Source organism: Astyanax mexicanus, chromosome 5 (assembly GCF_023375975.1).
Source record: "Astyanax mexicanus isolate ESR-SI-001 chromosome 5, AstMex3_surface, whole genome shotgun sequence".
NCBI lineage: Eukaryota > Metazoa > Chordata > Actinopteri > Characiformes > Acestrorhamphidae > Astyanax > Astyanax mexicanus.
In genome coordinates, this window is record NC_064412.1 from 20,584,891 (window position 1) to 20,602,816 (window position 17,926).

The following is a 17,926-nucleotide window of genomic DNA, read 5'->3' on the forward strand; positions in this document are numbered from 1 at the left end:
GTTATTCTTCTCACCTCTCAGGGATTTTAATGTAATTGCACACAGTATATATCCACTTATTCATCCTACAGGGATTTCCATTCCATTCACACTGAAATTACAGTAGGTAATTCAGTCTGGACTGCTTTTTAAGTGGGTCACAATAAAATAAAGTACAGCAATTCAGAACAGAGATAATTTACTGGTCGGTATATCTTTTAAAGGCACAGTGGCAAAATAATCAGGGAGAAAAAGAAGTTGTTTTGTTAAATCACCACATATATTTCAAATAAAACGACATAAAACAGTATATGTCTTTTTTAATGTCATTTAAGGTAATTCACACTATTCCACATCATTGTGTTCGTGCATTTTTTAGGTCAACCATAAAAGTAGGAAAGAAATGTGTCAAAAACTACAGTACATCAATAGTAACAGTCCTTATTCTTCTCTTCGGGACAAGATTTAAACTAAATATTGAAACACTGCTAGAAGGGTCTGGTTGCATATAAAAGCATTAGTGAGGTCAGCAACTGGAACTGATGCTGGATGACTTGTTTTGGATCATAAACATCGCTCCAATTTAACCCAAAGGTACTGGAAAGAGCTCTATTGCTCCAGAGAACACAGTTCCACTGTTCAACAGCCCAATGCTAGGGGCTTGATACCCCTCTAGCTGATGCTTGGCAGAGGGTAAGGTGACCTTAGACTCATGTGTGTTTGCTCCAGAGCATCTTGTTCTGTTGGCAATACTTTCTATAGAAATTATACAAGCTCTATGGGCAAGACAACTCTGTACTAGGCACACTTTAAAGAATCAACTGATTATAAAAGTTTTTTACAAACGTTTAGACAGAGATTGAGCATAATTGTAGAATATACTGATCCAGTTTAACATTGAGTATATACTTGTTTTTTATACATTTATTTATTTATTTATTTTTGAAAATAACAAATTATTGGATTCACAATCATTACAACAGTCGCACACCAATACACATATTTTCTACTCACAAACATGTGCATACACAAGATCTAAGAACAACTGGAGAAAAACAAAAGATGCATCCCTTATCCCTTTTTTCAAATATAGGAGCCAGAACTCACAAAACAGGAAATAAAGAACACACAACCTACAGACCATAAACATACAAAAACAAAAGACTATATATTTGGAAGGGAACAGAAAACAGGAAACACCTGAACAAAGGTATAAAGGGGGCAGACCTACAAATGAAACACAGGTGAAAACACTAAAGGCGGAGACACGGGAGAAACACATGACCACGTGGGGCATGACACAGGCACAGAGGGGAAAGGGAAACACACACTGAGAAACACGAGCACAAAAGTGAGACAACATGGAAAAGTGCAAGAAGGTGACAAAAATATAAGGCTCATAGTATTGCTTTGAAATAGCCTTTATAGAGGATGTTCAGCCTGCCGTCACAATCTTCTTATTTAAATTAAATACAGAATTATCACATAATAACAAAAGAGCTGGACATAATCGTGGTTTGATATCTAACCATTACTATGTCCTTGTTTCTGAGCCCATTATTCGTTTTTTTTTTCAGCTCCACTAATTATAAAGGAGCACTTTTTTGTTCTGTAATTATAGAATGTAGTTCTTTTTTTTCTCTTGTTAGCATCCTTTCACGCTGTTCTTCAATGGCCAGGACCCCATAGGACCACCACAGGCCGGTATTATTTGTGTGGTGGGTCAATCCTAACACTGCAGTGACTGCACTGGCATGGTGGAGGTGTGTTAGTATGTATTGTTCTGGTACGAATGGATCAGATCCAGCAGTGCTGCTGGAGTTTTAAACATCTTAGCAACTAGCGTCACTGCTAGACATAGGATTGTCTATCAACAGCATTATATGGGCAGCATCCTCTGACTAACTCTGGAACAACAGAGCTTTTGTCTCTGACTTACATCAATGGTGGAACAGCTAGGTAGGAGTGGACAGTCAGTGGACGCAGTGTTTAACACTGCCATGTCTGACCCACCCCTACCAACACAGCACATACTAACATGCCACCACCATGTCAGTGTCACTGCAGTGCTGAGAATGATCCACCACCCAAATAATACCTGCTCTGTGGTGGCCATGCACTGGCACTGACCACTGATAAAAACAGGAAGACAGGAGGATAATAAAGTATTTTTTTGCTTGCTCCACTTGCTCTTCCTTTCACATGGTTGATCCCAAAACTTCACAGCTTAGTCTTGTTTCCAAGGCAGTCATCAGCACTGCCGTTCCTACGTCCTCCGATTTAATGGGCTGTCATTTTGCATTTTCATTCTGAATTTGATTTCAGGCATAACAAACACATTGTATTATAGCTGTGAAGAGGAATGCTCTGTCTTAAATGCAGGTATCAGCACAAACAGTGCCTTGTTGAAAGATGTATCAAAAGAAGCAGGAACTGGCCAGGCATTTATTGAGTGCCTTCCCTTAGATGATGTCTGTGTTCTTTTATCATTAAATCGAATATCATTTTGTTAGTTCTTGTTCTGGATGTCATGAAACCTTATACATTCCAAGTCTTTGATCATACTTCTCATGCTACCATTACATTTTATAGTGCTGATTGCTCTCTAAGGAGCTTTGTGATTTATAAAGCTCTACTCGGTCAGGCTACATCAAGTTCATATCGTATTTTTTGAAGTCTATTAAAAATAACTCTGCCTTCAATAAAACATCAATGAAACAACCCTCACAGAGTCTTTATACTGGGTTCAGAACTTAATTGTTTACTTCATTGTAAACAACACTGTAGCAATCCTGCCTTACATGCATCTACAATGCAGACTTATTGTTAGCCTGTAATAGTAATGTTGGTGTTAAACTGCTCAAATTACACTACAATGCCAAAAGTAATTGGACAGGATCATGTCTCATGACAATTGCTATGTCACATGGAAACTAGTAAATGCAGCACTGACCTATGTGCACAGGTATGCTGTACATGTGGGGCATCTTGCATTGAATGTAGATGTGTGTAAGTGCCTTGCCTGTTCACAGGGACAAATCAAGCCAGATTCCACCAGACACAATCATTACACCCACTTATTATAGGTTCACAATGTGTGGTAATAGTTAGCTCAGCGGTTGGAGCCCCTACAGGGTTGTGGGTTTTAATATCTATGCCTGGCAAGTTGCCAGTGTTGGGCCATTGAGCAAGACTCTTAACCCCCATAGCTAAGAGCTGCCCACTGCTTCAGGCACATGTGCTCACTCTATGTCACTGGGTGTTTGTATTGACTAGTGTGTATGTGTGTGTTCACCGCATGGAAGGGTTAATTTCTATACATTGTGTCCAACACAAGAATGATAAATTATTGTCTTGTGTACCTTGTCTTACATGTTTTTTTTCCCATCGGATTTGTACCAGATTTCAATGTTTTCACTGATAATGATTTAATTGATACACATTGCATGTTTAATAATTCAGGTAAGCTATACATGTGTTTCTCTACATCCCAGAGGTGTAGGCTTTACAGCTCTTGACAAAAATATGAGACTACTTCAATTTCTGAATCAGTTTGTCTGATTTTGCTATTTATAGGTAAATCTTTGAGTAAAATTAACATTGTTGTTTTATTCTATAAACTACGGACAACATTTCTCCCAAATTCCAAATAAAAATGTTGTTGTGTGTATTTAGAGCATTTAATTGCAGAAAATGAGAAATTGCTGAAATAACAAAAAAAAGATGCAGAGCTTTCAGACCTTGAATAATGCAAAGAAAACACGTTTATATTCATACAGTTTTAAGAGTTCAGAAATCAATACTTGGTGGAATAACCCTGTTTTTTATTTTATGTTTTTTTATAGTTTTCGTGCATCATGGCATGTTCTCCTCCACAGGTTTTACACACTGCTTTTGGATAACTTTATGCCACTCCTGGTGCAAAAATTCAAGCAGTTTAGCTTGGTTTGATGGCTTGTGATCATTTATCTTGATTATATTCCAGATGTTGTCCATTTGGTAAAATAAAAAAAGTGGTTTCTTATTTTTTCCAGAGCTGTAGTACTTGTTTTTTACCCACCTTTATTCGCGCAGACCTTGCCTCCTGTGCTACGATTGGCTAATAGTTCTTCCTCAAACGCTTTTGAGGGAGGACTACTAGCCACTCACGGCAAAGGAGGGCGGGGCTTGCCGGAATACGGGTGGTCGAGAGACCAATGAGAAGCGAAGTCGGCTCGCCTCAGAAATAAATTGGTCGTTTTGACGTCGCGGAGGAGCATCGTTTTGAGCACCTGACACACGCACACACGCGCGCGCACGCACACACTGGAGCCTCTCTCTCTCTCACAGTTCGTCCCTCACGCAGGAGTGTATCACAGGAGACTAACAGAGGTCCCAGCGGTGTGTGTATGTTATGTTGGACAGCGTGTGAAATGACTACACACTACCGCACATCCAGCGCTCCCAACTCTGCGCCTCAGGAACGGACTAACGGATTCTTCAGAACTTCCACTTCATAAATCCTCATTAAACACGTTTCTGACTGGACCAGAGGAGTGAGAGAGGAACAGAACAGCGGAGGAAGAAAAGAACTGAAGATTTTTCACCAAAAACTGTCAGTTTTTTCTCTTTTGTGCCCTTTTAACCGTTTTTTAAACGCTGGACTGTACTACAGATGCCAGTAGGACTTGTGCGCGAGCTTCCCGCCGCCCTGCCTGCTCTCTGTTCTCCCAGCTCGTGAATTCCCTCGCGCTCCTTTAAACGTTCAGGTGAGCTGACAGGAACGATAACCGCGCTTCCACTCGAATAAACAATTAATTTCTTTGTCACTTGGGATAGAAAAGCAGATTTCTTAAAGTATAGAGTCTAAGAAACATTTAAAAGACCTATACAAGTAGCATAACTAGCTTAATTCCCTCATAATGTAGTGTTTATATTGAGTTTAAGGTAACAAGTCCATGGTATGTTTGCTAGTTTTTGTGTATGCTAGCTAGCGAAGTTAGCTTGTTTAGCACACCATTCTATTTTATTTTATTTCTATTTTTTCTATTTTTATGCTATTTACAGAACTTTACAGTATTTAAAAATAAAGGTAACGTTAATACAGTAACACAGCAATATTAACAAGTAAAATAATAGTTTGAAGTGTGTCATTAGTTGTACATTGCAGTGTAAGGTTAGTATTTTAAGTAGAAGTGTAAGCCAACTAACACTATAACTTTATGTCCTAAACCATTGTTTACCAGCTATATACAAATAACTCTAGTATAGCTAACTGGGTTAAATAGCATGTAGCTTTTATCAGGTGAAAGTCTTTATTCCTGCATGATGTTTATTTGTAGCATTACTGTTTATTGTAGTTTATTTTAGCAAAAGCACTTTTTTTTACCTATTTTGTATCTATGTTTACAATGAAGCACAGTTAAATAACTTAAGATTAATAGTTAATTAGTTAACTAGCAAAATACTCCCCTAACTTAGCAAACTTGTTAGTTAACATCTAGTTAGTTAATTAGTTAATAAAATATAAGCTTAGTATAGGTCATTTTAAATGTGAAATGTTATTAAGAGTCCTGCACCATATTTACATAGCTAATAACAAATAATTACAAATAATTACATTTAAGGTTAGCTCTCAGGTGAAAATCCCATGAATACATGAGTTTTGTGTGTGGAGTATTTTAACTAAAGCACTTTGTTGACATTTTATTGTAATCAAGTTTTGGATTAAAATAGTTTTATAAGTAACATTTACAGAAGTACAGTACAGAAAACAGGCAGTGTTTTACTCTTCTGTTCAAAAAAACACTTTGACCTTTTGTATCTATATTTATGTATCGTATAATTAAGTAGTTGGTAAAATATATTAAGTTTGGTAAAATACTAGCATAGTTAACTAGTTAATAAAATATAAGCTGGAAAAAGTGTCAGTATACCTTATGCATTACATATTTAAGGTCATTTTAAAGGTGAATTGTTTTTAAAAGTCCTATAGCTGCCACAATAATCTCATGCAAGTACTTAATATAGTTTGAAATATGTCACTATAACTTGTACATTGCATTTTAATTGTGTTGTATGGGTATGAGTTATATGGAAAATTCTAAATTAGGTCCTATTTAAATGGTCCTAATTCGATGTTATTGATAACTTAAGTTATTTACATGTAATTTTATCAGGTAAAAAGTGTATAGAGTATTCCATTTTTATCTGGCCTTATCAATTTTCTGACTTTTATTGTCTGTCTCTCTGCAGTTCCAGGAGGTGAGGAAAGTCCTGAGAGAATGTCGAGTCGTGGGGTGAAGCATGAGCTGCCGCTGTATTGCTTTTAGACTGGCCTATCTGATGTGTCCATGGGAGTGTATTGTGCTAAGCCTTCACTGCTGGGTTCTAGCCTCTGCTGCAGGCTCCCGTGATGCCGCTGGTACATTTGGATGGCTCCTTTCAGACAAAGGGCCTTTTCATCACTCTCAGGAATTTGCAGAGTTTGTGGAGCGCTACCAACAGGGCTTCACCACCAAGTACAAAATTTACAGGTGAGTCACTGTGCCGCTGCTTGACAGGGAGCCCGACGACAGTTTGATTTTGATTTTGTTGGAGAAAAAATTATGGGCTTGAGGCAGGTGCTGTAATTGCCATAATTTTTATCATTGACAGGATTGCAGCATTTCATCAAACATGTGCCTGGAAAACAAGCGATTCAGATCCAAAATTGTGCTCCAAATCCACGTTTGCCTGCAAAACCAGTAAGCCGGAGTTTAGTGGTGTGGAACAAAACTGTACCAGATGATTACGTGTGACTCATGGCAGGTGAGGTGTTGACAGAAGTTGAGTTGAGTTTGAGCGCAGAGGATTAGATGAAGTAACAGCGGCGCGAAACAGAAAGGCTGGGAGCCAGCTGAAATGAGGCTGACTGACACGCATGTTTGGCAGAACTGTGGGCCTCTGCTGCCAGGCACAGATGGAGATGGCAACACTGGGGTTAGTCACACGCGCTCTCCTCTGCATCATGGCACATTTGTGAATGCTCCACTGGCCCTTTTTCTGTCAGTGGCACAAAATCGGAGTCAAGAGGAGAGCAAATGTAGATGCCGGATCTCCCCCTGCTGGTGGGCTGGGAGGCTGGAGCTGTGTGTGTGTACTTGTCTTTGTGTGTGGATGTGGGTCTGCACCCACATACCAGACAGGAGCTCAGCTTTCAAAGAGAGTGTATACAGTGGTAGGGGTTACGTCATCTAGCGATCTGGGCTGAGGAAGTATCAGCGCTTCATCCCAGCCTCATATATTCTAAAGCAGAGACTGTAACTCTGCAATTCTCAAAGCTATTGGTTTTTAAAGGCAAAGAATATACTTGTTTTATGTCACATTGTTAGATGAGACTGGGAATTTGAATGGTGGTTGACTCTAGAGCAGTTACTTTTATGGCAGAAATGAAAGTATCGAAGATAAAATAAAAATCTCTGTTATAGGCTCTCTTGCCTTTTTCATTGGTGCTTGAAAAAGGTTGAACTGCTGCAGCATGTGAGACCTTTTGAATGTCTGTAGTCCTCTTGTGGGTCGGTGGTAAGACACAGCAACCCTGTGTGGAGCAGCATAGAGATCTGCACTGTCCCTGAATCTCTCTCAGGCAGTATATAACCTTATAACAAATCTTTACCATCAAATCAAGAATGCATAACTCATTTTTTTCTTAATTTCCTCTTTTCTTTTTCTCATAAATTTTTGACATATGAAAAAAATTGCTGCATGTTACACTGTGTGCACTTTTTTTGACAAGTGGATAAAGAGCAATTTAATGGAAAAATGTAATACAGTTGTATTGCATTATTAAGCCATTTTCTTTTGTAAAGTTTGACCTTTCTAAGATATAAGGTTTGACAAAATATTGACAAAATGCATCATACACCTGCTTCCCTTGAACATGTCAAACCTACAGCATTTTATTTGTAAAATCGTCTTTGTTTTCATCAGCTTTGTTCTCTTTAGTTGCCCCAGGTTTCTCACTCCATCACGTCATTATGGGCTTTTTTAATTACTGTTTACAATCAGCGTTATAAACAAAAAGCAACTTTGGCCCATCTGCACTGCTTTCAGTGGCTGCACCCTTGAGAATACAGTTCTTTATTTTTAATGAATAAATTAAGGTGCCTTCTTCCTGCTTCATTCCTTCAAACCAGCCCTTATTATAGACGCTGCTGACTTGTAGAAGTGTGTATGCTGTCTCGTGCTCAGATAGTGCGCAAAGAATTAGCACGACAATGTTTGCATGGGCGTATTAGTGCTGATTTTCATTGTATCTAGAACAGCTCTTGCTAAGCCGACAAGTACTGTCACCTTGCGCTTAGAGAGCTTTGCTATTAGCATGCGAGGAAAAGAGAGCGGATTGCAAAAGAGCGGGGCTTTGCTTCAGCAAACTTCACAGCAGCCCAACTGCCTCCTGTATATAACCCTCCCCTTACAGAGCTGTCAGGCATGCTGGGGATATATGTGTGAAGAAACTCTATTTCAGTCCCTTTCCCATCACACGACCTGTGCACCGGCAAAAGCTTTCACACTACAACATCTTGCTGGAAAAATGACTGTACAAAAGGTACAAGGCCTATTTTCCTCGATATTCTGCCCTGAACAAACAGAAACATCAACAGAACATATATATCTAAAAACAACAGTAGGAAAATGTTTAGAATTTGTAGAAGTGTACACTGTCATGGCAAAGTCAGGGAAAGTTGCATTTTAATCTGATTGTGAAAAGTTAAATTAGAGTATGGCTTGGGAATGTCCACAACTTAATAATCAGATATCAGAACAGGAAATAAATATTTATATTTCTAAAACTACTCATCTCCTAATATTTTCATGCGCAACATTCCTAGATTTAACTCTGAGTAAAAGAGAAAAAACATTTCTGTTGAGAGAAACAGAGTGTTTGATGAGAGAATAATCAAACTGTTCAAGCTGGCAGAAACACTACAGGTGCACAGATAACCACTCTATACACTTATGTTTAGCAAAAAAGCCATTCAGAATGCATTACATGTCAAATTTTAGGTGCATAGCAAAATCTAGCATATAATATGGCAAAGAACAGAAAGCTGAGCATGCAGTACGGGATTGTGCTAGTACAATTTTTTTTTAGGTTTGCGTATTGTAGCCACGTTCTAAAATATTGTGGCTAAAATACTTCCTGCAATTTGTTACTGTAACTGCACACTCTTCCTGTTCTTTCTCTTTTACATTTCATTCTGAAATATAGATTATTCAACATTTCTTCAGAATGATTGATTTTTCAAATTGATCTGTATACATACAAGTATTTGCATTAGAAGGCAGGGTCCAAGAAAAACACTAATTTGATTTAAAGTCTGAATGTCAAGAAACTATGGGGTTTGTAAGCTCTACTTCTTATACATATGACACTGAATGTGGTTGAGGATTTTTATAACTTTTGTTATTTGGAACCCAGTGTTTGGACATTTCCATGGACAACGTTTTGTGTGTGGGTGTGAAAAAGTTTCTGACTGTTTGCTGGTTTTTATTATTATGCTTGTGTACAAACACGAAAGTGGCGAGGAACAGCGCTTTTGCAATGTATAGCATTTTACTGTTAAGGAGCTCCTCCAAACAAGGAGCAAGTCTCATATGAGAACAATATGTGTATTGGCAAGAAATACACTCTAAAAAACAGAGGTACGATATGAGTACTTTTTTGTACTCGAAGGTACACTCTTTATAATTGTACCCTCAAAGGTACAATATTGGTCTTTACGGGGTCAGATTTGTTCCCTCTGAAGTACAAAGTAATTTCTAACAGCAATAAGTACAAATTTGTACCATTTAACCAGTCAAAAGGTACATTCAGTATTCTGTATCACTGTACTAATGAACAATATATATTTAAATTGCACATTTTTTATTTGAAAGCCAGACAATTTTGTATCATCAAGTTTTTGAGCCATATTTAGTTGATGATAATGTTTATAATCTTTATGATTTTTACTGCCACAAAAACCCTGGGTACAAAAAAGGACTTTCACTGAAAGGTACTTTTTTGTGCCTCAATATAAGGTACAGCCCCAGCGACAAGCTTTGTACTCTTTTAAGTACAAATCTGTACTTACTTTTCTTAGAGTGTAGGTGATACACTATGTATCACAATACAGGAGTTATGATTCAAAATATTGCAAATAAGTATGTCAAATTAACACCAAGGTTTTTGAAAAAATGATCTATGATTAATTTCCTTCCTGGGAGCCCTGTGACCTGGCACTACAGTTCAGGTCACAATGGGAAACAAAACGGATATGCACTTCTTGGTACATGCCGGTGTTTTGACCTTCATAACTGAAGACCAGAGTAATGTACAGACATCATACACACATCATATCAAACATCAGACCTTACTTTATCTAATACCATTCTGATATAAATTTTAGCAATTAATTATTTTGAGAAAACAGGTAGGATTGTGATAACATGCTCTAAGCCTGGTACTGAGCATTCTAGAAGAAACCTACTCTAACCTACCTGATCTGTTAAAAATAGAGTTTTGTATTTTATCTGGTTTCATTTTCATTTCGACTTTGCTTCATAACCTTTTGTTTAAAATATGGTAAATTAATTAACTTCTGTTTAATATTTGCATCTCATTTTATGGTCACTTTCATGGCCAAGGGATATAAAACCAAACACATAGGCATGCAGACTGTTTCTACAAACATTAGTAAACAAATGGGTCGCTCTCAGGAGCTCAGTAAATTTCAGCGTGGTACCGTGATAGAATGCCCCCTGTGCAATAAGTCCTTTCCTCACTACTAAATATTCCACAGTCAACTATCAGTGATATTATAACAACAAAGTGCAAGCAACTGGGAACAAAATAAATGTATTGTGTCAATGTAAAATAATAGAGCATGAGATGGGTCAGCAGATGCTGAGGAGCATAGTGTGTTGAGCCTACCAACTTTCTGCAGAGTCAATCATTGCAGACCTCCAAACTTCATGTGGCCTTTAGATTAGCTGCATGGCTGAGCAGCTGCAACAAAACCTTACACCTTACAAATGCAAGGCTGGCAAGTGGATGCGTTTGGCAATATAGTGTATATTTTAGTATTTTATACCGAGCAGTATAAAAATGTCTTAGAGTGTAGTTACTCTCTCTTAAGGCATATTTGAGTATCCTAGAACCTCCTGAAAATACTCTCTTGTAACATTTTATGTGTCTCATACTTATGTGTTTTTTTCTTATTTTTAGACAAATACACATGCATCAAACTACAAAATATGGTCAGGGTACTCAGAGATAGGTATACAGTACTTACAGCATCTGTTACTGATTGATGTTCATTACAAGGACCCTTTAATTCTGTGTCAGTTATTCGTTTTATCCGTTTATTCATCATTTCTCAGCTAAATTTGAATTGTACAGTTTAAAATGCTTTCTTACAAAAGGTAGTGACTGTGATTAATTTAGATTAATCACAAAGTATGGGATTAATTAGGTTATTATTTTAATCACTTGGCAGCATACTGATACTGTAAGCAAGGCGATATATCACAATTGTACACAAAGCTGAACTTTAGAGTAGCCTTGCTCCAGTCTTGCATTTTTATTAAGATAAGAAAAAGGTGAAAAAGGAAGCAATCCAATACATCGAAGCAGTCATGTTACTGGACTGAAACTGGGCTAAAAAACAGCTTTCAATAAAAAAAAATGTAACAAAATCATGGAGCAAGCTCTCCCGGGTGTAGAAATAAAACAGTTAGTGTGAAAACGTCCAAATAATAATAAGGACCAGTTGTGCTGGTTATGAATAGTAGTAGAAATCAGCTCATCTTGATCAAATAATGTTACATGGGAGACCTAGAAGGGCATAATTAATTCTTTTTTTTTTCATTTGTGGAATCAAAGAATAGTCTTGTGCAGATGATCCTTTTGCTTCAGTGCTTTTTCAGACAGTTATCACACCTGTTTGAACTCTTGTATGGCTTTGTAATCATTTCTGACAGAATCTGTCCCAATCATTCTGTGTTATTCATTTATTTGAAGTATTGTCTGTTTTGTCTACTGATTTGTCTAAATGAAGCGGCAGTTTCAAATTGGTTATGCATCAGTCTCATGGGCTGCACATATATCTGGAGCATCCTTAGCTCTACCTATAGTACTCTAAGCACTTTTCACTTGTGCTATGACAGTAATCCCATGGTGGTTAACACCTCCCTTTACTGTACTCTGTATGGAAGTAACACAAAATGAAAGATATTTACAAGGCCAGAGAGAAAAAGGAGTACAGGGAGAAACAGAAATGAGGGTAGTGGAGTTAGGCCCTGGTTAATTGTCTCATTATTTATGTTTCAAGACAAGCATGTCCCTAGAGTGTTCTTGTACTCGCTTTCATGGCACACTCAAGGACAAAACACCTACTGGTTCTTCAGCCATTTCCTTTAGATTGTTCTTCTGGATTAGTATATGAAGGCTGTGGTTCTGCTTCAAGAGATGTGCTATTTCAGGTCCCATATGGTAAATGTCACTGCAGTGAAGGCACAGTGGTTTAAAGTTGCAGTTGCGAGTAAACGTTTGGGCACCTTTGCTTGCATTTTTTATTCTGCTAAATTTTGAGGAAATAAATACAATAACTGATAACTGAAATAGTATTGCAATTTTGCTATTGTTAATATACATTTTATATTAAATAAACTTATAAAAATATATAAGAAAGTAATGTTGGGATCTGTGAAAGTTTGGCTGACCAAGTCTGTTCATGCTGTTTTTCCAGCTTGGAGGTCTGTCTGTTTTGCACTCTTCTTTGTTAAACACTTCTAGTTGTGCAGTATTTTCAGACCATCTTGCATGCACAGCGTGTTAAAAATCTACTCACAGTTTTTTCAGGACTGTGAAGCGATTCCAAAGCTTTGGCTTGTTTTACTTGAAGTAGTTCATGGTGGATTTTAAGGTCTGTTTTGGAACATCTGTCAGTTATAGAAGCCAAATTCCCTCCAGTTTGAGTTTTTTCTAAATGACCGTGTCTTTTATATATGTTGCTGCTACAAAGATATTTAGTATAGTTAGTGTTCATGCTAATTTAAGCACTTTTCTTGACCATTGCAATTTTTTGCCCTTTTTACGATATAAAAACATTAAGATTGACCATTTACTGATACTGATCTGATATAGTCTTTTTTTCTACAAGTAATACAGTACTTAAATAAGATGAGATAAAATGAGATATTTTAAACTTATTCAAATTGGTATCAACTTTTTTAAATGTCTGTTAAATACTGTTAAATAATACATTTAAATACTGTTAAATGTTATTACCTGACATTTTTAATGTGTCTGTTTAGTCTTAATGAGCCAATTATGGCCTAAAAAAATTGTGAGCTTTTACATTTATAAACTCTTGCACATGCTAATATTACTTTCTTATTTCTTTTCATTTTAAAGTAAATGTTCGGTATTTATGCGAAAGAGTCATTTAGACTCATTGTGCTAAATAGAGTTTTTGTAACAATTCATGTGTAAAATCATATTACATTATAAAATTAAGCTCTTTATGTGCAGCGCTTATATATCAGTGTTCCACTTATTGAAAAATGTATTCATTTTGTTTTCATTTCTGTGTGAAAACATTTGGGGTCTATTGTAAAGTCTGCGGTCCAGTGATTTTGAAATCCACTTTCATGGGTCAGTGAATGAACCGGAAAAAGAGTAATTACATGACAGAGGATGAATATTGACATCATCAATGTGCTTGACTGGCAATGCAGAAATGGCAGCTTAGCTGACAGGCGAGGAACATCATCCCGCCATTATTAGGCCTCATTAGTCAGCAGCGTCATATCTTAGGAGGCTTACATTCACAGCACGTTTGAGTAATCAGTTTACATTAAAACACTGGTCAGGCATTCTCTCACATAGAAGGTAGATGGTCTTTCTTTGAGTTGTTTAAAAACAAAGAGTTCTTTTTTCTTAAATTCTATTAAAATAATAAGGAATAAATTAATAAATTGAATACTTATTGGCATGAGTAACAAAATGAGCTGATAGTAGTCTCTTGGCTGGAAAGAAATGGAAGTAGTATTTTTTTACCAACGAATATCAGACCTGTGTTCAATGGCTGTTCATTATCAAGATTAAATTTGAATTTATTAGTGGGCTTTTAACGGCTGTTAGATGTCTCATCACTCTAATGGTGAAGAGAGACTATTATCTCTGTTGTTTTCAACCAAGTCGATGTCCAGAATCTTTTAATGTGCACCTTAGAGACATCACAGTCCCTGGCATGCAGCACCGAAGCAATCAAATAAATCTATATAGTTGACATTGCTATTTATAGCATGGCTATGTGTTAGTTTCCAGTGAGAGTGCCACAAAAATAAAACTAGCCCTCTGATTTTAGAAAAAAGGAATATAAATGATCACAATTCTTTTTTTAGCAAATTATCTGCTTAAATAGAACAGTGCACTCACACAGTCTGGCTTATTCCACCTAATTCCATATGGAAATTGTACAGAAACTCATAGCTCCATATCATTTGGGAATGACAAAAATATGCCAATGCCCATGTTCTGAAAATATTTATTTTCTTACCCCACTCTAGCTGTGAAAAACAGCAATTTGGGTAATATAATTCAAACTTGGGATCTGTGTTCTCACTAATCAATATTTGATAAAGCAACTTCGTTTCAAAAGCCCTCCATTAACCACTTGACTTCTTTGGCCTATTGTAATTCTTTCTCCATGAAATGTGGTCCAGCATAAACTGTTCTCTCTAAGCTTTTCTTAACAACATTGTTTATAGGCTAGATTTTTGGAATGCCTTTTAACTCTCTGGAGGAGCAAGTTTACCCCAGCATGTCAGATTTTTATTTAGCTACTAACAACCCATGCATCAAGTCAGCTTTGTTACCTTTTTTCAATAAGAAGCTGCTTAAAAAGGAACTGTCACGTGGATTTGAAGATTAGTTTAATTACATGTACACAGCACAATTTCTGTATTAAATCAAAACTTGCAATAGTTACATTTATCTCTAGATGTTAAGTGAGATGTAGGTAAGGGTTAGGTCAATATTAGGTTTAGGTGTAAATTAAGGTGAAGGTTAAGGTTTTGTTAAGATTAGGTTTTAATTTTAACAAATTTAACATACAACATTTGTTGTATTTTTAATCCTGGGTTTTCTGGCTTCTGGAAAAACAGAACATTTATTTCCAAATATTTCTAAACATGTTTTTTTAAAAGCTGCCTTTTCCAATTGTTATGGATGTACTGTTATTTAAACCTGCTGTTCAAAAACAGAAGAACATGAGAGTTTTGGGCCACTTTCCTAAAAAACTGTGGTTTGGGTAATGCTGCCCTGTGTTAAAATGTCTGTATTTTTTCTATGTTTTACACTTCTAACTAGAAATTAAAATGTAAAAATTGGCATTCAGGGTTTCCCGCAGCAGTATTTTAAGTAAGGCCTTAACAACATTCACCCACCACCCCATCCTCAAAAACTACTGGAATTTTTCCTAGTGTGGTGCAAATTAATTATCTGAAAAACTGTTCTATTTGGAGAGAGCATTGCTTTCTCCATGGTGTGTTGCCATTCTTTCATCTCGACTCAAGAGGACTGTAAGGAACTAGAGCAAGCTGCTGGGCACTGGGCCGCACCCATTCCAAAACGGTTTGCTAATAGGTGCAGAATGGCGAGCTTCCAGTGATTGTCTCCAGGGGTTTCATCTACTCCTGTCCTGGAGGCATGGACCACTTCTGCAAAATCAACCTCACTTTTCTCTCTCTCTCTCTTTCTCTCTCACTCTCTCTCTCTCTCCCTCTCTCTCTCTCTCTCTCTCTCTCTCTCACTCACACTCACACACACACACACACACACACACACACAATCAGCTTCAAAGCATCTTGTCAACTTTGATAACAGGATATGAGCAAACCAGAAATGCTCCACCTACTAAGCTCTGTAGCGTTGTCAGTGTTCCGCTTGTACTATTTCATATTACAGTTTTAAATGTGCATACTATATTGCATAACATTATATATATACGTTATATACACACACAATGGATTACTTTTTTTATTAGGCCTTGTGAAGCAGAACAGTTGCAGATTTCCCAATGTCTTGCTTGTTTGAATGTGTGTTAAATCCTAAAGGATTTTAAGAAATCAAATATCTGATGACTAATACAACATTCTTCCTTTTAAGGCGAAAAAAATATATATATTTATAGTTGAGTGTTCTAATGTGTTATTTGATGTACAAACACGAGTATGACTTTCTTGCTCAAATTAACAACCCTATTTAAAACCTGTTTTTTTGCCCCAGAATACAACACAAATACACACAAGAAAAGCTCTGATTTTATTGGCTGGTTTTCCCCTAAGTTTCACTTCATCTTGTGTTAAGGATGAGATTGACCTCTGCAGTGGCCCAGGAAAGCTGTGATCATGAGGCCTGTTTTTGTAACAACCTGTATTTTCTTAACTTTCTCATAGTCTTTGTTGAGTATTACCATATTTTTGGCTTTTATTAGTAGGCTGCTTTTGAATTGTGGGGGTGTAAATAATTCTGGGTTTCTTTTGGAGGATGACACAACAGCGTTTTAGGGTAATAGTGTGGTTCATAGATTCCCTACTCTGTGGTGGTGCTCGGGTGTCTTTTTCAGATCTTTTTAGAGCAGGGTAAAAGGGGGATATAATAAAGTATGCAGACTTAAAATGGCTTTTTTTTTGGTCAAATTTTGTATGCGTCCACATACATGATCACACTAGTCTGTAACGTTTTGGTCAGAATTGATAAATTGATCAGCTCATTTGTCCGTGTCAGTTGCTAGCATGTGCTGTGTAAGCTGTAACCTGATTAGATGCAAAACAATTTGACTGTACAGTCACACAGATATCTAATAGAACATGTGATAGATAATTCATGAAGCCATCAAATATGCATTATTTGTTTAATTGTATTGACATTTATTCACATGCATTTACTCATTTATTATAATGGGTGCACAGTTTTAATATTTTTCTAAACAGGTCACTCTTTGACTGTTGAAATACCCTTTTGTTAATGATGATAATACTTGTGAAGGTGTGTTAAGTTTGAGTAAAATTGACTGACTGCTCTACTTAGAGAGAAACTTGACTTTTGACATGTTTTAGGTGGCAGAGGCAAAATAATAATTTTTTACATCATACTAGATATTATTTTTAGGCAAGCTCTTGAGACAGCCTCAGTATGTGGACGAGAATTGTCCTGTTGGCAAAACTTGGAACACTCCACCCCAACTGCAGAATTATAAGAATATTTGAGCTGCTTGGTATGGATTATCACAGTTCACCATTAGGAATCTCTACAACTCCAAGCTTAGATGTCTGGCTTGTTGCTGTGCACACTGCTTCTGTATGTGTAGCTCAACAAAAATTGCCCATATCAGGATAGATTTTCAATCATTCATTTTTTTCTGATAACCTTCATCTCTCTGTAAATAGCATTGCCATCCAACACTTCCTATAGTGTATATGCATTCCATTCACCTGCATTGCATTTGGTGATATAAGGCCTGGATGCTGCTGCTCGGACATGGAAACCCATTCCATAAAACTCTCAATGCTCTAATCCTATTGAGCTAATTTGATATTTAGAGGTCTGTAGTGATTTATCTTACTCTCAACAGAGTGAGAAGCTTTCGTTCCCAGTCGCTTCCCACTTTCTTATAATAGCACTGACAGTTGAATGTGGTATATTTAGTATTGAGAAAATTTCACAACTGGACTTGTTGCACAAGTGGCATCCTATCATGGCACCACACTGGAATTTACTGAGCTCCTGAGAGCGAACCATTCTTTGTCTGTAGAAGCAGTCTGCATGCCTAAGTGCTTGATTTTATGCACCTGTCCCCATTGAAGTGATTGGAACCTAAGTTGAATTATTTGGATATGTAAGCGAATACTGTTGGCAATATAGTTGATGAAGTCA

The 17,926-nt window shown here is 36.9% G+C and overlaps 1 protein-coding gene across 1 annotated transcript in view; it reads left to right on the forward strand.

The window, feature by feature from the left end:
* Window positions 1–4,180: 4,180 nt before the first annotated feature.
* brinp3a.1 (bone morphogenetic protein/retinoic acid inducible neural-specific 3a, tandem duplicate 1) overlaps window positions 4,181–17,926 on the forward strand; it is a 56,384-nt gene continuing 42,638 nt past the window's right edge. Inside the window, exons 1-2 of the mRNA XM_007249062.4 lie at window positions 4,181–4,727; window positions 6,214–6,494. Of these exons, the coding sequence (XP_007249124.2) occupies window positions 6,265–6,494 (230 nt within the window). The 5' untranslated portion in view covers window positions 4,181–4,727; window positions 6,214–6,264. The remainder of the gene's footprint in view (window positions 4,728–6,213; window positions 6,495–17,926) is intronic.